Source organism: Sesamum indicum, linkage group LG9 (genome assembly GCF_026168435.1).
Source record: "Sesamum indicum cultivar Baizhima isolate 11 linkage group LG9, ASM2616843v1, whole genome shotgun sequence".
In the NCBI taxonomy this organism is placed as follows: domain Eukaryota; kingdom Viridiplantae; phylum Streptophyta; class Magnoliopsida; order Lamiales; family Pedaliaceae; genus Sesamum; species Sesamum indicum.
In genome coordinates, this window is record NC_142665.1 from 8,325,377 (window position 1) to 8,349,481 (window position 24,105).

The following is a 24,105-nucleotide window of genomic DNA, read 5'->3' on the forward strand; positions in this document are numbered from 1 at the left end:
TTTGATCAATATCTTTTGAATGTGCAATATTTCTTACCAAAATTCCTCTTACTTGTAAATTTCAACCAGTTTTTATTGTCGGAGTAATAATTTGTAAGAATTATTTATACCTATATTATTGTATCTATTTAATTTGTAATGGTTATTTAATAATTTAATTTTTTATGAATTGAATATTTTTATTTATCACTTAATTAATTAAAATTTAATAGGACTAAGCCAAATTTGTGACTTCTCCACTGAATATATATATAGTGAAGGTTTGAAATTAAAACTTTATCAATCGGTGCACCGATTTCGTATTTTGAACCTTTTATTTTTTTAGATGAAAAGTAAATAAAGAAATTCGTTGATGTACTTCAGCCAGGATTGTTTATTAGAGTTTAAGAAAATTATTATTTATTTTTTGCTAGGGGAAAAAAAGATATACATAAAATACAACTGCATTTATTACACAATTGATTAAATACAACTAAAAATGCAAATTGAAGTCACCCAACATATACATCATATACTAATAAATCTTTTACATCAATACAATTTATATTTGAAATATTCAAATAAAATCCAATGTCTTGCATCCGATGGTTTGATAATGAACATCAAATATCTTAACCAAATCTCCCATCAAAATTTAGCTTTTTTTTTATAAAAAAAAATAAATCTCTATTTATCATATATATAATATATATTTGAAAAAATCAATACTTGATTTTATACGGTTAATTGTTATTCAAAATTAAAACACGATCAAATACCAAAATTTTTAAAAAATAGTACCTAGTACAAAATACGGAGTTGAAAAATATTGTTTATCCTACTAATCAATAACTAATATTATAATAGACCAATACCCGTACATTGTCGGGGGCTCGAGTCCATGACCAATTATGGGTTCCAAATTTGCCAAGAAAACTAGATGGTAATGACAGTTTATTAAATATCTTTAAACATGGTACATTAGTCTTAGTTTAAGGTAGTTTAACCGCTAATCCAACTGTTTTCTTTCCTGTTTTTTTTGGTGGAATTTATTGCAAGAATCAGGATGATGAGCATCAGCCAAACATTAAAAAAGATGGCATTACAAACAAGTCTTTACATTATCAGAACAAAACAATGTATATTACAGTTCAATGGAGGGCAACAACAACTAAAACTTTGAACAAAGAGGAACTCTTACAACTGTAGGTTCAATCAATGAGAACACTCTTTTGTTTTCATCTCTAACAATGTCAGTCTATCTTTCTTCTTCTACGAGGATTTTAAACATAAAAACCAGTATAAAATCCTTCATTTCTTCGGAAAAAAATACTCGAACTAAACTGCAGCTTCAGCTACATGAGAATGCGGATTACAGCAAGACCAACGGCTGATACAGAGGCCAGCGTACCTATGCAGTACTTGATTACATCGTATTTGGCTGCTTCTATTTGAGCCCGCAGCGCATGAATTTCCTGAGATCACAATACACATCAGGAAACGGGAACAATAGGGCCAGTTATATAGGCAACACCAGTTTCACGGATGTCACTTTGAGCACCCACACACACACATTCTTACTCGATCAAGTTTGTTAGTGAGGTTAGTCGTTTCTTGGTTTTGATTGTTCAGCTCGTCCCGAATTCTCCTGCATAAAGGGTGGCGGAATTTTAATTAACAAACCAAGAAAAGTGGCATGTAGCATAAATACAGTTTTTTATGTTGATAATGCTTCAGTTTGCTAAAAAAATGCTAATGGTAATGGGAAACTTACCCCCTTTCAAGATTAAGATCAAGGCGTTGCCCAGCTGTGACTTTGTCGATTTCATACCTGATCCAAGATTAAGTTCTTGTCATTCAGAACCAACAATTGAAAGAAAAGGTTTCAGAGTAATGTAGGTTATCTATCTACAGACCTTAACTCACTACGCATCTTCTCTATGTCACTCTTGAGTTTTTCCGTCTCATGTTGCAACAAAGAGAAATGGTGGTCCTGCATTTGATATAGAATGAATTCAAGTCTTTGCTTCATAGTGGGAGAGCTCAAACAGATAGTTAAGAAATAAAAATATGTATTAGAAAACAAATTCAGGGGATTCACCAATTGGAACTTCTTAACTGGACAGAGTTGATAAATCTGATTTTCCACAGCTTAGTGCTTTAATGTTATCCATCAAAATGCATAAAGAGAATGGAGGCAGATCTTACAAGTGGTAGCATATAAGATACATAAGCCAAAGATGTGAGTTACTAGATTCAAGGACAAACCTTTGACAATAAATTGTCAGGTAATAAAATTGCCAGCAAATGTCGTTCCTATATGGTGATGCCACCCACTTCGGTAATACCCAAGTGGCGTAGTGGATAGTTAGGTTACATGGTGTGATGCCAGTTTTTCACATTATGATATCGTAATGTTTTCATCCAATGCCTCACAATCCCCCTTGGGTACTAATCCACTTGGATGCTACCTGAGTGGCTAATATCAAACTTCCCATTTCAGAAATATTCAGTATAATGTTCCCTTTTAGGGAGCAGGTATGCAGCATTGTTATCTTTTATTTGGCAGTTCACGTCTATTTCCTTTCCTTGGGCTGACGCAAGGAGACAAAGGAAAATCTTTCTCTTTTCCCCCAAAGAACTACTTCATCTGATCATTCAAGGGCACATAACTGACTATTGAAAGTAACAACTTTATCGTTGATACCACACAACCAAAAATTCCTTCAGCATTTGTAATTCCATATGAGAAAGGATTTCAAATTCTTCAGCTCACATTTGAACTATGAATTTCAAATTCTCTTGATATGGAGTCATTTCAAATCCTTTTTGTAAATCGTTCGTTCAATTCCAAAATCAGTCCATCCAAATGTAGCCTTAATGGACATGCTTCACTTATCAAAAATAAAATTTTACTCCTAAATATTATTTCCAAATGTAGAGGTACATTAAATCATCAGGGACCTGAAAGGTTGGTCATGTTAAAAATAAGGAGACTATTTATTGAGAATAATGAAAATGAGAGTTGGGCAAACTTTTTAGCTCCAAAGTACAGTAGTGGTAATAAGAATCTGAATTACTCCTTGGACTGGTCTCTCAACTTCAAGCTAATCAGATAATTCAAAGGTAGGATTAAGGGCACCTCAGGTTCCTTATTTAGCAGGCCAATCTGCAAGCTTGGTGACCAGTGGAATAAGTCATCCGACAACTTGCTTCTTGTTTACAAGACCCTAGTTTGGTTTATAAGCTGGTCAACATGCCTTGTGTTTTGGCAATCTATTCCACAACTCAAGTGATCATGCATGTAATAAGGATATGCATTATACTATGCAACAAGCGTATATATGGTGCAATACTATGTATACATGCATTTGTATGCACGTTACAAGTATGATAAAGGTATTATGTTATACAACAGACTACAGTTACTCATGGGCTAATTGTCTCTTTTTCCTTCCTTGTCCTTTGTCATTTTTGTGACTAAATATTCCGCATAAATGGCAGCTAATAACCAAGAACAACATGAATAGGCAAACCCTCTCTTCTTATATTGTTTCTCTTTGATTGGGTTCAGCCAGTGCCAGCAACGATTGAAAATATGCCCTCATAAGCCAACATCTTATAATGATACTAGTGAACTACTTTTGAGATTACAACACTCGCTGCAGCCTAATAAACTCACATAGTTCCCACTCATAGAAACCGGGAAATTATTGCAGAATGCAGACACTGATAACTATAACTAGATGGACTTGATCAGCATCAAAAGTTTGAGCCAAATACAGGTCCAACAGTTAAAAGACCAAACTGTAATATAATCAGAATTTTCAGAAGTGCTAATGGATGCCTTATTCCATGCCACTTTCAAGAGATTATTAGATTATTGGCAAAAGAGATTGTCTATGAACAATGATTGAGCCGCGAATGGGCAAAAATGTGTGAGTTAGCCTTGTTGACACCCGCCGCCCCGCCCCCCCAATAAGCTCCCTTACTGATTGATGTTTCGTGCCTGCCTGCCTAGCTCGTCAGTCATTTGCTGCTTTAGCTCTAGCTACAACTCATAAAAACAGCATTTCATAGCCTTCCTAAAAGTCTAATATCACCTAGAAGCCTAGCGACAACAACAACTCAGCTTAGGGTAACTGCCTAACTCAACTTTCTTGCAGCGGAAGAAGCTCCTTCCAGGAAGTGAACCAGAGCAGATTGTGACCGACGCCCCTCCTTAATGAAGGCGTTAGATGGATACTAAAAGTGGTCAAGAATATGGTCAACCAATAGTTAAAATGTGAACAACCAATATATAGCAGAATAAGGCAATTCTATGACTAAATACAATTTAGATACTACATAGTTTCTTCAGCTTCAAGTTTTGACTTAGTGAAACCTAATCAGGCACGATTTCACATGTTTTAGCCAGAATATTGAAGTATAAGCGAGGATGAAACACCTGTCACACAGACAGATGCCAACAACTCGAATGTCCAAAAAGAAAAAAAGATTTCCAGAAAATCATTGTGGCTTCCTAGTCTCACCCTCATAATGATTTTGGAAAATGGTAGCAATTGCATCACCGAGACCTACACTATCTGCAAGCTTTAATTTTGATAAGAAAATCTCCAAACCAAAAAGTGATATCGCAAAGAACTGATATTCCTTCTAAAAGCATAAGGGGAAATGCATCTGCCGGATCATCCAGATTCCACAAAAATAACAGAAATTTTTATATTTATGCCAATTCTTTTCAGTAAAAATAAGTATTATGGAAGTGTTAAACGTGAGATGGGTCATGGATTCCTATGGGCACACTATTAACTGAAAACTATATAACCAATATCTGGCCCAACTTCAATAACTCAAACGGTACTCCCTTCACTATTACTTAAACATCAATACATTACAACATGATAGAATAGTCAGCTGCCCTGCATATATATTGAGCTCAAATCCATTTCCTACAACCACAAGGAAAATAATCTTAACATGAACAGTCCTCATCATACCTGGGAACTTTTAACTTCAGTCTTGAATTTGGACAAGTTTGATTCCTGTGTCATCTCATTCTACATAAAAGGGAAAAAAAACAAATCATTTAATAGAAAATTTCCTTTGCATAAAGGATTTATGCATAAAACTAATTCATCTACACACATGACGCAATCAATGAACACAAGCATGACAGAAAGAGTGAATTGGTAGGCTTACTTTCTGCATTTCACCTTTGGAAACAAAGGAATAAGAAACATTCTCCAAGCTGTCATTCAGGACTTCCGTCATAGCCGCCGTTATCGCCTCCGCTTGCTGCGACGGCACGCCTTGTGCCTCTAATCTCCGCACCTGATTAGTCAATCAATAAAGAAAGATGAATAAATTCTCACCGTCAATCGAGCACCAATCAGAATCAAGAACCAACCGAATACGAAATCCATTTTCAAATGCAAGAACCCTGGAAATCAAAACAAAGAAATGAATCAATTACAAGGGCCAAAGTGTCGACGAGGAAGAGGCGTTTGCCGTTGGGTTTAGCGAGCTGGGAGATGGGCCTGGATTCCAACCGGGTCGAGCCAAACAACTGCGTTCCGGAGGACCCGGTTCCCAATTTCAACGCCCGCCGACAAGCCGCCGCATACGCGGCCATCCTATATCACTTTCCGACCGACCCTTCAAGCAAAAATCAAAGCAACTCCACTAAAAACGCCGACGGGTCGGAAAATGGGAACAAAGAATTGATCTAAAATCTGGGTTCGCTTCTGGATGATGATAGATTTAGCAGAAGCAAACAAAAATAGGATCAAATTCTTGCGTTTTCTTTTCTTTCAACTGATATAAGCAGCTACCAATCAAAGAAGAGGGCCTGATTGGAAGAGAGAAGGAATGCGAAACCTGCAAAAGGGTGGAGGAGGAGGAGGAGGAAGGGGATGGGCAGTTTCCTAGGAAAACGTGAGGATTTGGATAATTGGGTACGCTTGATACGCTGGCGGATGTCCTAATTTATGCTACATTAGGGAAAGAAAACAAGAAATCAAAAATGGCGTTCAGCGTTTCCAGCGTGGACTCCAAGTTCAATTTCAATTGGGTCACTCCAAGAACCAAAAAATTGAAGTGATCAAAAAGCATTGAATGATGATGATTAGGTTAAGCTCACATAAATTCATTTCTGATTAATAGTTTCTAATAAGCAAAAAATAGTAAAACAAAAAAATAAGGGGGAAGGAAAATTTAACAAAACGCCACCCACCGTGGGGCTCGAACCCACGACCATAAGGTTAAAAGCCTTGCGCTATACCGAGTGCACTAGAGATTTGATCAAACTAATATGCTAATGACACTTTACGTTGACAATCATGCACGACTGCCACCAACGTGAATAGCATTTCACTTCCAAGAATTACTTTGCTAAAACCTTTATAAACTAATAAAATCTCTAAAATAATAAAATTTTTCAGTCTCGACTTGGGCCTTTGCAAAAAAATCATCAAATTTAATAAGATAATAAGATAATAATTTTTTGAAAAGTTCCTTTATAAATATTAGGTACCATTAAAACTCTAAATGTTTAATAATTTATAAATATTATGATAATTTGATAAAATATGAATCTATTTGTTGTGAAATGTGGCCCAAATATCTTATTAAAAGGCCCACTTTGGTTAAGACCAGAACCCGGCCCACTGGACGGCCCATCCACCCACCTTGACCCGACTCAGTTCGGGTTCATACTAAATTTTAAAAACCTAAAACTATTTCTCACTTCTCTCTTCTCTCTTATCTTTACGCCGACATCCTTCTCTCTCTCTCTCTCTCGTTCTTTTGTTACGTAAATCTCTGAGATATGGTTATCTTCGCCGGTAAACATGGCGACTCTCCTAAGCTAATGTAATGGCTTTAGGAGAGCCACCAAGGCATTCTCTTATGCCATCCTTTCCTCTATAAAAGGCCTTGACCCCTTCGGCCGAGAAATAATATACGTACTGATCTTGCTCCTCCTCAGCATAAAAGTTTTGTGTGAAATCTTCCTTTAGGTCTTAGTGATCATGAGTTAGTGAGATCTCAGTGATCGGAACCTTGGTAGTCTTCTTTTTTGGGTGGAGCAACCGTGGGTTGTGTTGACCGTAAAAACTGGTGCTAGTGACCGAGTTCTACTGGATCTGGCAGATCTGAGCCTATCTTCAATATATATTGAGTTTGTTCAATTTTTGATTTTCATTATATTTATTTTTTGTGATATTTGTAATAAGTAATTGTATCTAAGGAGTTTCGTACTCCACACCGCTGTAATAGTTGAATAGGGTTCTCTGAAATACGAGGTTACCACTCTACACTATTGTTACTTGATTTTTCTTAAAATTTAATCTAATTGGATGGCCACAACTACTTGGAGTGCTACACAATGGGCAATGCCCCCCGCCCCCCTCCACGAGCCAAGAAGCCAAAAGGAAAGGAGACAATGGGAACGGAGGAACAGGTGGTGACTGGGAAAGTCAAGGCATTTGAGAGGGGTGAATGCTCCAAAAGCAGGTACTCTACTAACCTCTCTAATGACAATGTTGGTAGTGGTAAACATGGTGAGCATGATGAGCATGATGATAACATTGTGGAGAATGATGAGCATGTTGAGAACATTGTGGAAAATACTATTTCTATTGATGTCGCTAATACTACATGTGAGGATGGAAAAATGGTGAGGAGAATTCGAAAAACAAAATGGCTGAAGGAAATTGGATACAAGTGGGAAATGCTTCCATGCTTCTCCAACAGAATCCAGATGAGGGGGAGAGTTTGGTTAGTATTGCCATACCATTGAAGATCTGCAACCCGACTTGCTCGACCAATCGCAACACTGCCGATACAGACTCAGCGGAGCAGCTGTTACAAGAGCTGGCTTCCCCGGACAGACTGCCCAGAAATCTATTCCTCGTAGATGGGATACCGGAGTACTTGGTTAAGAATACGGAGGTGAAAATCACTGTGATGAAACAGAGGAGTATCTCGTGTGGTCCAAGGATAAAGACAAATTGAATCAACAAGAAGAAAGGGAAGATACAAGATAGTTGAGGTTGTGCAAAAATATAAAGGAGTAGTACTCCTACTTCCTTATTTGTTGATTTTGTTGTAATGTGTACTGTACTTTATTTTCAATGAAGAAGGGATGGGGACCCCGAAAAGCCTCCCCCATCTTCGGGTGTTTATTTAAAAAAAAAAAATCTAATTGGATTTCATCTCTAACTTTTTAAATTGCATCTAAGAGTTCCCATGTCAAGTTCTCTAACTGCAACAAAAAATTATGAAGAGTTGTTGTCGTTGTTGCACTAAAAGCCTCCTTTCTCGTGATTGGTTCCAACGGTATTGAATCATCTTCAGCTTCATCATTAATAGGATCTTCAATAATATTATCAACAATTTCCTCTAAACTTTGAACTATTGAACATTCATCATTTTCACCCGGATAGTCCACCAATTTGTTGATGCCCATTTTCATTGTGATAACCAACATCATTGACCATATTTCAAGCTCATGTAGGTTTTCTTCAAAGTTTGTCTCACTTGAGTTGCTTGAGATTTCTTCATTTGAACGGATTTTGCAGTGCCGAAAGCAATTTGCTATTGACACTTGAGAAACATTGGTTGTCCAAGCGGAAATTGCAAAATTGATGGCATCTAAAATATTAATCTTTTCAGAATTAGGTAGCCCCAACTCATGACTTTCCAGTAGATTTTGTAGAATCTCCTACGATAGTGCATCTTGAAAGCTCTAATTATTCCTGCATTACATGGTTGAATCTTTGATGTCATGTTAGGTGGCAAAAAAAAAACAACTCAGCTTTCCGTAACCCTTCAATAATTTTTGGATAGGCTGGACAATTGTCAACCATCAATAAGATTCTTCTGCCATTTATTTTGTGATCAAACCGGCAAACATATTCATCAAAAAACACACTAGTCATCTATGCCATCTTGTTGGCACGATAATGACAATTGATGTTGCTCATGTTGATATTTTTGAAGCAACGTAGCTTTGTATATTTTCCAATAATCCATAAAGGATTTTTTTCCGAACCATCCTCTTGAAACAAATAACAATTGTAAGCCTCTCTTTGTATTGCTTTCTTCCCTCAAGTTGCTTGGTTGCAAGATAGTGATCAGCTTGTAACCTGTAAAACAGACCTGTTTCATCCAAATTAAAAACATCCTTCATGTGAAATTGATTTATTTTCTCCCTTATAGTCTCCAGTTTCATTTCCATGTCCTGCATGTCAACCGAACCACTTTATCCAAAACGATGGAATGATTTAATACTTTCAAGCCAACCTTGAGAATACAAAAGCTTCATTATATCCTTTGTTTTCTCCATAATAAACTCTTCGATCATGTTGACTCGGTCTTGGTACTGAAGAAACCATTCATAAAGAACCTTCTCCATATTGGGATATTTCGCCGATTGTGCCGCTTAATATCCCCACCCTTCTGAAAGTTGGCCGAAAGGTACTCTGATGATCTCTTGCGAGTGTTTGATATTGTACCTTGACAAACTTTCAGATGATATTTTCATCAACCCACTCTTGTAAATCTCTTTTAGTGCATGTGGGATGGTCTCTCTTATACTCACATAATACTTTACGTATTTGATCATTCATGGATGATTTTGCGATGCCTTTTAGATGAGAAGACATGATTGGGTGTTATAAATTATTTTATTTTCATATTGAGATTTATATAGTATATGTTTCATTCATCATGCATGAATATATTTAATTGACTATAATAGTTATTTAAGTGCAACGAATTAATATAAACATGTATATTTAAGTAATTTCAATAAATTGATACATGCGTCCATGAATATAATAGTTAATTGTATACGATGAATTGATATTATACATGAATATATGTAATTGTTACAAAAAATTGGTTGATGCATGTATGTATTATATCTATTGAATTTAAAAAGTCTCTCTTTTAAGTAATAAAATTTCAACTTGTAGAAACATTAATATATTGAGTTCAAGATGGACTCTCCGAACATTCTCTGTTCTCTCACACACACTAACACACCTTCACAAATACACACTACAACTCTCCTCCACGGTGAACTTGATGATGATGGGGATGACGTCGGCGAATCTGTCGCCGAGTGTGCGGATCATCGGGGAGAGGATGGTCTCGATTTCTTGGATGTGTCTGAAACTGCACTTGGCAAAAATAACCATGGAAGCAGCGACAATGGCGTCTCTACTGCTTCACCATCGCGGCTAGCGGATGAGATTCGTGCCTCCTTCAATATTGCAGAATTTTTGAATTTGGCGCACAAGATTGTTGATGATGGAGATGTTGTTTCTCTCGCGGTGCTGGAAACTCTAAAACTGAAGTGGGAAGCGCAGTTTGGCCCTCTCCATCCACTCTGTATTTTCCCAACCGAAGGGAGTCCACTGGTGTGAGTTTTTCGACGGGCGAGATGGAATTCCGCCGGCTTCGAGAATCAGGCAGATTTGGGTTCTGAAATTTCGCCTGAACCTGTTCTCACGATTAATGAACCGTTTGGAAAGTCACTGGCTTTGGAGAAGGAGATGGAACACGCGACGCCGGTGATCTTACCGACAACGAACAATGCTGCGATTTCTGCTGCAACGTTGCAGTCGCAGCAGATTGACAGGTTTGGGCTACCTCAAACGTTTGAAGAACGGCTGACTATGGAGGAGGGGATGGGTCACGTCCACATGGCGAGAGTACCTTGTTGGTAGGTGATGAATGGCGCTGGAATTTTTGCTGTAGAATCTCTATTTCTGCAACCTACCCTGCCGTCGACTATTTCTGCTCCGGTGACAGTTTCAGATCCGACGACTGAAATTGATCGGACTTTGGGTGTACACGTGCACAATCCGACAGTGGCTTATATCTCGTCCGGTAATACAGGTTTGTTTGTTGGAAATATTCCCCTATGTACTAGTTCTAAAATCCCAATTTACGATGATAAAATTGCTTTTGCGTTCAATAATTCCTTCAAAAAAACTTTATCGTATGTTGCACCGGTAATGCAAAATGGTGAAGTCATAGTACGGCCGACGTTGGAATCAATTCGTGATGGGTCTCGTTGGTGGAAGGCAACAGCAGTGGGGTAGTTTTTGGGCAAACGCCCATACTTCAATCACCTAAAAGAGTATGTGATTTCTATTTGGTCTTCATTGAGGGAGGTAACTGCCACGACGAATGGTTTCTTTTCTTTTTTCCAGTTTAAAACGGTTATGGATATAGAAGATGTAATAGAAGGTGGGTCGTGGCTATACTAGGGGCAACCGATCGTGTTCCAAAAATGGCAACCTAAAATGGTAATGCGTAAGCTCAAACACACACAAGTCCTAGTGTGGATCAGATTGAGACATCTACCAGTTGAGCTTTGGACAACGGATGGTTTAAGCACAGTGGATAGTGGAGTAAGGAAGCCACTGTATCTGGATGCTATTATGAGAGCATGCATGAGACTGAATTTCGCTCGTGTATGTGTTATGCTCGATATCAGTTCGAAATTGCCTAAACACATCATCATTGTGACCCCAGACGAGGATGGAGGGGAATCGCCATGCAAAGTGGACGTGGAGTACGAATGGCTCCCCCCCAAATGTAATAGTTATATGAGCTTGGGGCTTTCGTTTAAGGAATGCTTGTTGAACAAAAGTGCAAAGTCATTGAAAACCCCTGTAGCGGTCTATGTTCCTAAACTCAGTGCCTTTATCCCCCAGGTTGATAAAGAAGGTAGCATTACACAGACGCCTCCCATGAGGTCAGATCCAATAACGAGTCCTTCTACCACCCAGCCCATTGGGGAACCAGTTGATGCTTCCTTGCAGCCACCAGTTGCTCCAGCCTCCTAGCGAGCAAATCAACGCGGAGGGAAGAAGTATTGTAAGGAAACAGTCATATTCAATTCCTTTGACGCATTAAACTTCATTGATGATGCAGAAACATCTACGAGGGGTCCTAATATCAGCAGCCCCATTAGTGGTGCCCTATGTTGAATGTTGCATTCTGGAACATTCGTGGCCTGAACAAGAGGGACCACCATCTAGCTTTGAAGGACCTAGTGGCTTAGTTCAGGTTATATTTTTTGGCCTCTTGGAAACCCGGGTACGTGTGAATAATGTATCTCGTATACAGATTATTATTTTACCTCAGTGGAAATAGTTTGTTGACAATGGGATTACTGGGAATCGTATATGGATAGCATGGCATGATGATTTCATTGATGTTAATGTGCTTGATTTGGGATCTCAATTTATACACTGTCGTGTGATTATACGTGCATGCAATGAACCGATGCTTATTATAGTTATTTATGGTGCTAATGAAGTAATTGATCAACGTCAGTTATGAGAATGTTTAAATATGTTGGGTAATCAATCGAGAGATGAACCATGGTTAGTGGGGGGTAACTTTAATGTGGTACGTGATCTCAATAAGGTCTGTGGCACCCCCAGAGACATAAGGATGGCCATAGAGGAATTTACTGCATGTATTGAGTCAACTGCTTTGCATTCACTTCCCATGCAGAGTGAATGGTATACATGGCATAATTGCAGTACGACTTCGCGTAGTCTATGGAAGCGACTAGACCGGATGATTATTAATGATACATGGCTCACACGATTCCCCACATCGTGCTACACTAGTCTCTTGCCCCAAACTTAGGACCACTCGCCGCTCGTATTGAATGGGGATAGACAGATGCAATTTGGAGGTATGTTTAGATTTGATAACTACCTTACTCTCTCACCGAATTTTATCCCTAGTGTAGGAGTGCCTATGTATGTTGTTACCTAGAAGCTTAAGGCTTTAAAGCCTGTCTTCAGGCAGCAGAGTAGAAATAAGGGTGACCTTTCGCGCAATGTTCAGCTAGAAAAAGGTTTTCTTGAGACAGTAAAAACATTACTGAGTATGGATCGACAAGATGAACTATTATTCTTACTAGAACACTGCTGTCGAATGGTATACGCCAAGGCAGTGAAGCTCGAGCAAATCATGCTACAACAAAGGGCAAAGATGCATTGGATGAAGGGAGGGGACTAATGCTCGAAAGTCTTCTTTCGCAAAATAGCCCAAAGAAGAACTGCTTGGAGGATCTTGCAGATCAATGATGAGCAAGGGAACACCTATACAGAGCCAGGAACGGTTATTCATGATTTTGTCTCCTTTTAGAAGCTCTATTAGGAGGGGTACGCAGACAACAGGCAATCAATATTGGGTACTTGAGACCATGGACGAGACATGTGCTGACTGAGGAGGACACCCAACTTCTCCTCAAACCAGTTACGGCCGATGAAGTTAAGAAGGTCGTTTTTGACATCACAGACGACAAGGCACCAGGACCTGATAGATATTTTTCCTTGTTTTAGGACAAAAAATTGCATTTCTAGAAGATAAATAATGTGTACACTCTATTGACTATCCCTATTACTCAAGCCCTCATGGCAATGGAAAGAAAAGGTTTACTGGCACGTCCCAAGTCGTTCAGGGATGGACCTTATCATCCCACAATCGAAAAATTTTGTTGTTTCCATAATGACTATGGGCCACACTATAAAAGATATTGACAACTAAAATATAAAATCGAATGACTTATTGAAAACGGATATTTGCAAGAATATGTGTGCTGGGAAAAGGCTAGGGGGACGGGATCCTACCAAAGCAAAAGGTTGATAAGCCGAATGAGGCGAAGGTTACCAAACCAGAGCCCTTCCCACAGGGGGCACCCAGGACCATGACTGGAGGCAGAACTGAAACTGAAAACCCCCCTCTCAAAGGAATCATATGGATGATAATAGGAGGGCCCACTGGGGGTGATTCCCACTATGCCAGAAAGGCACAAGTAAGGAAAATACACGACGTAACTATGAAGGAGGTCTTGGATGTGGAAGAAATGGAGGTCACCCCTCTCATTTAGTTTGGGTGAGCAGACTAATCAGGGCCAAAGACTTCTCATAATGTTGCCCTCCCATCACAACCTTATTAGCCAATTATGAAGTGGGGCAGATCTACATAGATTCAAGAAGCTCAACAAATATATTATTTGGCGAAACCTAAGACCAAATGCAGTTATGGGACATCCCCTAGAAAAGGTGAATACATCCCTGTGTGGCTTCGCAGGTGAGGTGGCACACCCTTACAACATGATCTCACTCCCTTTAACCCTCAACACTTTTCAAGCTGTAATCTCTACTTATCATATGAAGATTAATTTTTTTGCACTTGGTGACGTAGGAGAGGTGCAAAGGAATCCTTTGCAATCGTGCAAATGTTACATAGAGGCTGTTCAAGAAGGGCAAGATCTTATTGACTAGCCAATGTCCAGCCTGTTGAGGAATTATTTACTACAGAGCTTATACTTGGAGATTTAGAGAATGTTACCCCAATTGGTTCACAAATGGAAGACACGGTACGGGAAAAAATAATCCAATGTCTACGACATAACATAGATATTTTCGCCTGGACCCCCAAGACTTGGAAGGGATCGACCCAAGCAGTATTGCTCATCATCTCAACATAGATCCTAGTATCAAACCGATAAAATAAAAGAAAAGACACTTCGCACCTAAGAAGGACAAAATGATCCAAGCTGAGGTAGATAAACTGATGACAGCAAGGCACATCAGGAAAGATACATTTCCTCGAATAGTGTCCAATGTGGTCCTGGTACAAAAGCGAGGAAAGTGGAGAATGTCTATTGACTTTAGGGATCTCAACAAAGCATGTCACAAGGACTTTTATCCTCTACCTCGAATCGATTAACTGGTGGATCACACATTCGGATGTGAGTTATTGAGCATGATAGATGCCTCGTAGGGATACCATCAAATTATGCTGGCTTCTGAAGATAAAAAAAGAGTTAGTTTCATCATCTATGTCAGCACATTTTGTTACATAACCATGCCATTTTGCTTAAAAAATAGAAGAGCCACCTACCAACGTCTAGTAGATAAGATATTTCAGCCACAACTAGGGAGGAATGTCGAAGTCTATGTACATGTTAGCGAAGAGTACAAAGGTTGAAGACCACATTGCAGAATTGGAGGAAATGTTCTCAGTCTTGAGAAAACACAGACTAAAACTCAACCAGGAAAATGCGCGTTCGCAGTACGAGGGGAGCGTTTCCTCATATTTATGGTCACTTAGAGAAGTATTGAAACCAACCCCGTCAAGATCAGAGCTATTTTTGACATGAAGGCACCGACCAATATTAATGTAGTACAGCGGTTGACTTGAAGAATAGCCGCGCTTAGTTGCTTTATCTCTAAAGCTACAGAAAAGAGTTTGCCTTTCTTCTAAACATTAAGGAAAGCAAAGAACTTCAAGTGGGACACTGCTTATCAACAAGCCTTTGAGGAACTCAACACATATTTGGCGAACCTCCCCCTTGTTAGTAAAACCTTCACTTGGAACACCCTCTACCTTTACCTCTCTACTGCTCCTCAGGCGGTCAACTCTGTTCTCATTAGGGAAGACGGAGAAAAAAAATGTAAATATACTACGTCAGCAAAGTACTAAATGGATTTGAAGGGCGATACACCCACATCTAAAAAATAACCTTGGCATTAGTAGTCACGGCTAGGAGGTTATGCCCTTATATTCTCTCATACCATATCAGGGTAAGAACTAATCTACCACTAAAACAAACTTTGGGTAAACCAGATACTTGGGTAGTGGAGCTAAGTGAATACGATATTTCTTACTGGCCACGAATAGCAATCAAAGCCTAGGCTTTAGCGCACTTCGTCTCCGAGATGATGGGGAAACTCCCAATAATGAATTGTGGTACTCCATGTGGATGGGTCAGCCACGATGCAAGGAAGCGAAGCAAGTGGAGTCATCACCTCACCCAAGGGGGAAGATATGAAATTTGCCATTAAATTTGATTTTAGTGCCTCCAATAATGAGACCAAATACGAAGCACTTGTGATAGGCATGAGGATGGCTCACGAAGTGGGGGCTAGACATCTCGTGGCTTACTCGGATTCCTAGTTAATAGTTAAACAAGTAAACGGAACATACTAAGCTAAGGAGGAGAGCATGATCCAATATCTGCAGCAAATAGCAGAACTGAAGATGGGATTCAAAAGTTTCCAACTTATTCAAATTCCAAAGGATGATAATGTTAAAGTCAATTACCTTTCCAAACTTGCAAGCGCACTACAGGATTGTAGAACTAGGCATATTACCATACAACACTTGCCAGAGCTAAGGGTTCCCTTGAGCATTCAAGCTATCTCTCCAGTAGAGGACTGGAGGACACCCGTAGTTCAATGGTTGGACGGTACCTCCCTGATAATAGGTGGGACGTGGCCAGACTTAAAGCCCAGGCCACTCGTTTCTAATTGTATGGGGATCTTGTATAAAATATCATTTACAGACCCCCTGCTCCGAAACTTATCCCAACAAGAAGGAATACATATCCTCAAAGAAATACATAGTGGTTGTTGTGGAGCACATACTGGAACATGGATGTTAGCCGACAAAGCTTTACAAGCTGGATATTTATGGCGCACCATGAAATAAGATGCTAGGAAGTTAGTGAGCAAATGTGAAAAATACCAAAAATATTCCCCTCTTATATATCAACTTGTGGAGCACTCACTACTATGTTGTCACCTTGCCTTGGGGTATGGACATTGTGGGACCCTTTCCCCTGGCTCACAACCAAAGAAGATTTCTTTTTGTAGCAATTGGAAGGGCGTTAGGATGGGTTTTTTGGGTTTGAGTACCCGACATGTCGGGTTGGCAAAAAATGAACCTGAACCCGAATCCGAACCCGACTGAATCTGTTACCCGACTAATCGGGTGCCCGACAGTTGGGTTCTATTTTTTTCTGCTTCCAAAAATGTAGAGAGTTCAATTTTTCAAAATGAAAGTCATTCACTAAAGTAAATCCATGTAAGTCATATAATTTATGGACACAAATACTTAAAGCTTTACATAAATACCCAAAAAAAAGAATTCAATCACATCCATAAATTATCAGAGGTTTTTGTAAATCATTTCAATAACAACAATAAAGCCAAGGCCTCCTAAATCTTAATGCACAGACTGAAAAAACTCATCACATTTTCATCCTCGAGTACTCGACCTGTCAAGCATTAAACATACAAAGTGGAAGAACTATTAGAGAAAGTCAACCAAATAAAAAATGCAACATTATACAAATAAGGTTTTACCGTTCTAGTACCTTATCAAAAATTTACAAGTAGCAGTTAGCACAATTAAATGTTAATAATTATTGAATCAACCCCCAACTTAGTCAACTCTACAATAAAGTAGAAAATAGTTAGACAAGTAGAATATATAAATAGAATACATAGAATGAACAATAAGAGAAATACAAGAAAAATATAAATAAGCACCTTTCTCAACTACTTCAAGTTCACTCAGATCCTCGTCAATGCTAATTGATTTGGAGTCTTTTCGTATCCAATCTTGAGTACAAATAAGTGCTTGTATAATTTTAGGAGACAAAGAGCTCCTAAAAGTGTCAAGACTACCGATACTAAATGCGGATTCTGAGGCAACAGTTGAGACCGAAACTGCCGATACATCCCGAGCTATTTTGGAAAGAACGGGAAACCTTTGGGTGTTTACTTTCTACCAATTTAGTATGTCAAATTTGTCTCTATGCATTTCAACATCCTTACCAAGGTATTTCTTTGATTCTGATTTCACGCGGTTTCCCACCTAATTTGTACATATAGAACTCTTGTTTTATAGTAAACGTACGAGTCGCCTCATAGTCAGTATATTGCATAGATGTCCCTACTGAAGAGGAAGATGGTGAAGAAACACGACTAAATGATGATCCCAGGCTTCCTGGCGTTCCTTGAAGAGTATGGTCGTATCTCAACTTATAATCATTAAACAATTCATGAAGTCCATCTCTCACTTGTTCTTTCATCACATCACTTCTTTCGGTAGCACCATACAATTTATCAAAACCAAATTCAATGAACTCCAATTTATGACGTGGATCAAGGATGACGGTATAATATAAAATCATATTCATCTTTTCAATTGATCCTAAATATTTGTCATACTTTTCCTTCATTTTTCTTACCATCTCATTTAATTCAACATCATTACTAGTTAATCAATGTCTGAGAAGCAAGTCAACTTCACATATTTCACGAAATACAAGATTAGATGTGACATACAAGGCACTAGAAATGCGCAAAGTGAGATTGTAAAAATACCTTAAAAATTTCACCAATACCTTTGCCCTCTCCCAATCATAATCAGTCGGTATTCCATAAAATGGTTGTCTTGAAAGATTAGTCTTATAGGCAAGATCCACATCTTCATAAGCATCAAATGCGATCTTAAGGCTTATAGCTATCTCCAACATCAAGTAGGTGGAGTTCCATCTAGTAGGTACATCAAGAGATAACAATTTTTTCGTTTTCATTTTTTCAAATTCAACACTCTCTTGAAATTTCTTGTACATAGTTGGAGAATTCCTAATATACCTGATAGCCCCTCTAATACGGGAGATAGTTTCATGCTCACCCTTTAAACCATCCTGCACAATAAGAAATATGTGGCATACACGTCATGTGCACATATCTCCCACCTAAGATGTTTTGCCCCCAATTTTCAAACTTCTTTTTCAAGTAAACGATAGCCCCATCATTGAAAGACGCATTATCAACAGTGACAGAGAAAACCCTGTCAATACCCCAATCAAGCAAGCATTTTTCAACACCTTTACTTATTTCTACACTTTTATGCCCGATAATTGAACAAAAGTTCAAAATTTTTTTGTGCAAGTTCCAATCATCATCAATAAAGTGAGCAGTTAGACACATATAATTGACTTTTTGAATAGATGTCCAAGTGTCTGTAGTGATGCAAACCCGTTGAGCATGATCTTTAATAAAAGACTTCAATCTGGCTCTTTCACTCACATATATATTAAAAATATCTTTTGTTATTGTTCTTCTTGATGGAATGGCAAACATCGGGCATGCAACAGACAAAAAATGCCTAAATCTAGGATGTTCGACTAACTTAAATGAAAGTTCATCCACAACCAGCATGTCACACAAAGTTTTTCTAGTTTTGCCTTGCTCAAATCTCCAATTAACAAGAGGGGCGTCTCTATCACCCATGCAAGTTGGTTGGAAAGACAATCTATTTCGATTTCTGGTGATAACTTGTGGTTTTTTCTTGTAAGATTCATAATGATTCTTCAAAGGTCTAGTTCCATGTGCTTTTGGATCGACTTTGATCTCTCTACTACAATATTTGCACCTAGTCTTTTGGACATTATCCTTTTCACAATGATATCTAATGAAATGATCCCAATATGGTGATCTGGAAGCCACTATGTAGCACCCCCCTACTCGCAACATCTAATTATCACTATTTCATCCTTTATTTAATTAGAACTCTTTCTATAAGAAATTCCCTTTCACCCCGTAAAATAAATTCTAATTTATCATTATATTATATATATCACAAAAGATAATATATACCACCAAAAATTTATATTACCCACACTAGATGTCTTCGTGTATAACCTCAAGGAAAATAGTATTACAATTTTAATCACAACCCGATAAAAGACCAGAATATTTAACAACCAAACTGCCTAAAACTCTGACTTTAGATATCACAGCTGACCCACCTAATAAAGACGACGACGACACCGCTCAAAGTCCAATGTGGCTAGTCAATGTGATTTATCTCCTAAAAAGTATGTGGCAAGGAATGAGCTACCTACTCAATAAGTATAGTCAATCAGTTTATATCTATATACAGGCAACAATTGACGTACAAGCAGTCACACCAACTAACGATCATTCGTCATATAGCAGCATCATATATAAGCAGTAATATATACTCACAACTGTAAATCAATCCACGACATAATATTCGACATTATCGTTTATTAGTTAAGGGCTCTACTTACTTTAATTGGAATACATCAGTCAATGGTTTCGCCGGCCATCATCATATCATATACAGTACAGGATACCCGTTGTATGTGATATCCTCATACTCTTTTACTTCAACTGTGTAGCAATATCAACACAGGACATCACAACAAACCTGGTATCCCCACACCACCCCGGTGTGTAGCTAACAACACAGGATATTCCCCGCTGCCCGAAATACCCCAGTACCCTACGCGCCATGGTACCTAGCTTAATTCATATATTTTCTATATCACATCATCAATCACATCATCATCAATCACATTTTCATAAATCATTGACTGTGTTCCCAACTAGGTAAGCATCAACTTTTATCTCAATTCACGATCATCATTCTTTTCTTTATAATAATTACTTCCTTAATAATAGCTGCCAATTTGATTTCATACGACAATCAGTTATACGATCACGTAATCATACCACCCTCACGTCCAACCAGTACAAACACATATGACACATAATAACAATTCCACCGATTTTAGAGTAATCTAACAAATAATAAACAACTAATTATATAAGCAATCAATATACGAAAGCCACGTATAATAATATAAAGCCAAGTCCACGATTGCATCCAAGAAATCAATATATATAATATATACAATACTACACACACACACATATATATATAAATTCAATTAGTTATACTTACCTTAAATTCTCAAAATGCTTCGATTTCACGAGGGACTACTCAACCCTCTATTTTGTCGTCACGCCCTATAACAGAATATTATACGTATGATTAATATATATATAGAATATCATAAACTGTAAATAAAATATTATATAATTTTCGTACATTTTCTACCAATCTTTTAGTATTCCACTTATATTAAAGTCCAAACCCCTGTTCCATTTTATTTTAGATAACTACACTTTCTAAACTTCCCAAACATATATTTAATTTATAAACTAATTCGTAAGAATTCATTTAATCTAACACCTTATATATTTATAATTATCGTTTTTAATAACATCCGTAAATGAGATTATCATTAAAACCTCATCTTCTTAATAACATAATATTATTTAAATATAACTTTTCGAGACATTTCTATGAATTTTCTATCAATTTATCATTGCTATATAATTTAATTAAGCAACAATACATAGAATTACATATTTGGTTAATCATTCCGATGAAATTATGTAAATTAGCTATAATAATAATTAAATCTAACAAATCTAATATTTTAATTAACCAACTATATCATTTTTATATCAAATGTGATATTTAATATGACACTAATTTAAATAACTAAAATCATAAAGCACTTTGATTAAATAATATATCGCTCAATATAAACTATATTTAATAAAAAATTAATTAAATAATATAATTATGTAAATTATTAAAAATTAAAATATAAATCTTATCTCGCTGCGCGTCGACTGAAGCAGAAAAGGGGAAATTGCTTGAAATGGTTTGAGAGTATACATATATGTATATATATTATATGTTTATCATGGGGTGGGGCGGTGGGTGATGGCCCACCCCTCCCCCAATTCATTTTCCTCCTTTTTCCTTTCCTTTTCTCTTTCTTTCTTTATTTTTTTTATTTACTTTAAACTTTTATCAAATTATCCATTATGTCCTTTTTAATTTTTCTAATTAATATAATTTGCTTTCAAATATTATAACGAACTCCAATATAATCCATTCAAATTTTATTATATCCTAAATTCAATTTATAATTTATTTACTAGTTAAATTTAAATTTCTAATGATTATCAATTAGTCTCCAATTACATGAAAATTCTACGGATGTCACACACTATCCTCTTTTTCTTTTTTTTTTTTTTAGAATCATCTAAAACATCTTCTTCCTCATCCTCCTCATCCTACTTCTTATCAATATTATCATCAAAATAATGCTCAACATTCTCAAAATGATCACTGCTAACCTGATTTTTCAACCCATCCGTATTTATGGTTTAGACATTCGGTGACGAGTTAGACTAAGATTGAGAGTGACTTCCAATTACATCCATATTTATGAAAGATATATTGAGAAACTAATGTTTTCAATCTGCAAAGTATATGAAAACCAATACAATTTCTTTTTATAAATATGCATGTCAAATCACACACATAGATGGAGACGTCATGATGAAAGTATTTTGGAGAATGTTGTTTTATTTTGAACTTGATCCCTTGCACCATGATTTTGTCGTTTTCCAAGTTCAAGCAAAACAGACTTCTAGTTATAATCGAAACAAGTGTTCCCTAATTCATCTAATGCAGAGAAAACAAATTTAAAGCTTTCCTAATACCAAATCGAACGAAGAACAAGAAAGAGTGTATGTCTAAAGACAAGCGTAACAGGCAAGGAACACAACAGCCTCAAAAAGCAGCAGAACCATTCCCTAGAAACTTATAGCTCCCCAACAAAAGTAAAACTGAAAGGAACGGATCAAAACTGTGAGGTTCAGGGTACCTAGCCAAACCCCGATTGAGATGGGACCTTATTGTCAAGGTCACTAGAAATAGGAAACTCTTAAGGCTCCCAGGCAAGCAAACAAACCAACAAGGTGCAGCAAGCCATGAAGGTTGAGAGATTCTTGAGAACAACAAAGAAACATCATGATCGCTAACAATTTATAATCAACAAACATTAAGGACAACATTGAGATAAGAATTTGGTAATTGGCTAATGATCTAATGTTTAACAAGAATCCTTTCTTATAATTACATAATAACATAAAAGTAAGCAGCAAGATATGTAACTGCATAATGCATATGGAGATCAAGCTGCATATGAAACAACTGCATATGGAGATCAAGCTACTCAAATGAAACCAAACTCAAGCATGTAAAAGATCAAAGTGAATGGTTATATTTCATGTATACAAATAGCTTTGTGCTTCAATTTGACATTTCAACAAAAACTTAGCATGCGTAGAAATTTACCTTCAAAATCAAAATGTAAAACAAACCCACCAACTGACCAAAAATCTAATTTCAACAAAAATACATCACTATTACATGATTACATCAACAAAATAACTCCAATCGTTGAAAAATCACCTGACACAATGCTGAAAATTGGCAAAAATAGCAAGCGCGGACTGTAGGTGAAGAAGGAGAGCTCATCGGCGTCTGGTGGGTGGCGCGGCCACAGCGACTGGTTAGCCGTGAGATGTCTGGTCAGCGATAGCAACAATGGCAGTAGCAAGAAAAGGCTTTTGAGTTTTGGGGAAGCAAGACAAGAACAACGGCAGCAGCAAGGGCCAAGGAAGTGGATTCTTTTTTTTGACATGGTGTTACCCATTCCCCCTTTTTGCCCTTCCCTCGATCAGGTTCTTCGGGCGGTGGCTTAAAACCCGAACCCGATTGGGAATAGTTGGATTTCGGATTAATCCGAACTCATAAAAAAACCCGAAAAAATGGATCCGATTTGTCTTTACCCGAATGGGTCGGGTCGGGACCCGATTAACCCGACCTGTTCGCCCACCCTTAACTGGAGTATTAGGTCGAGGAGCTTACCAGTTAGAAGATGCCGAAGGGCATCCTCTACCCTATCCATGGAGCATACACAATCTTAAAAAATTCTATGCATGATGACGGACATCTCTCTCAGCAAATAAGTCCTCATCAAAGACATTCCCCTAAAGAAATAAGTCCTTCTATAGGACATCCCTCTTAATAAATAAGTATTTCTGAAGGACATCCCCCCCTTAGAAAATAAATCATCTTCAAGGACATCCTCCTCAGTCAAAGTCCTCCCAGAGCACACCCTCAACAAGCACTATGGTACACCTTTCTCAAGTATCTCAAGTATCCTTAGCTTAGGGGCGTCCTCCACAAAGGTATGACATTCTTTCACACTCTCTGTATGAAATTAGGGCGAGGCACAAACCAACATAGGAGTAAGCCTTGAAGAAATGCACAGACATCCATCATCAGGGGGACCCTAAACCCTGTACGAAGCCCTCGAATGCCCTTCTTTCTATTTACATGCATATTTATTCCAACAAAATCCCATGTAAACTAACCCTATTTCTAGAGAAAAAAATGGCAATCTAAGGAGTGAAACTGATAGCACTCAGCAGAATACCTATAGATCTGACGTATAAAAGGTCCCCCTTCAGTCAGAAATACCCCAGCAGTCAGAGCAAGGAGATAGACAAATGATATAGCACGAATTAAATAATAAATATC

The 24,105-nt window shown here is 37.6% G+C and overlaps 1 protein-coding gene across 2 annotated transcripts; it reads right to left on the reverse strand.

The window, feature by feature from the left end:
* Positions 1–1,081: 1,081 nt before the first annotated feature.
* LOC105171104 (protein FMP32, mitochondrial) lies at positions 1,082–23,248 on the reverse strand. Of its 2 annotated transcripts, none has more exons than XM_088884706.1 (7): positions 22,972–23,248; positions 5,182–5,313; positions 4,980–5,039; positions 1,896–1,972; positions 1,754–1,810; positions 1,561–1,627; positions 1,082–1,454 (listed from the first exon to the last, which is right to left on the reverse strand). In XM_088884706.1, exons 1-7 carry the CDS (start codon positions 23,035–23,037, stop codon positions 1,335–1,337), a joined length of 579 nt encoding a protein of 192 aa, XP_088740832.1. In that variant the 5' UTR covers positions 23,038–23,248; the 3' UTR covers positions 1,082–1,334. The 2 variants fall into 2 exon arrangements, with proteins under 2 accessions (XP_088740832.1, XP_011090421.1); XM_011092119.3 differs by lacking the exon at positions 22,972–23,248 and adding an exon at positions 5,456–6,120.
* Between the last annotated feature and the right edge of the window lie 857 nt (positions 23,249–24,105).

Coding starts and splice junctions, on each gene's coding strand:
- LOC105171104 (XM_011092119.3), bottom strand. CDS start 5,614: ATGGCCGCGTATGCGGCGGCTTGTCGGCGGGCGTTGAAATTGGGAACC. Junction 1,973..4,979: donor CTGAAGTTAAAAGTTCCCAG/GTATGATGAGGA, acceptor TATCAAATGCAG/GACCACCATTTCTCTTTGTT. Junction 1,628..1,753: donor GATCTTAATCTTGAAAGGGG/GTAAGTTTCCCA, acceptor CCCTTTATGCAG/GAGAATTCGGGACGAGCTGA.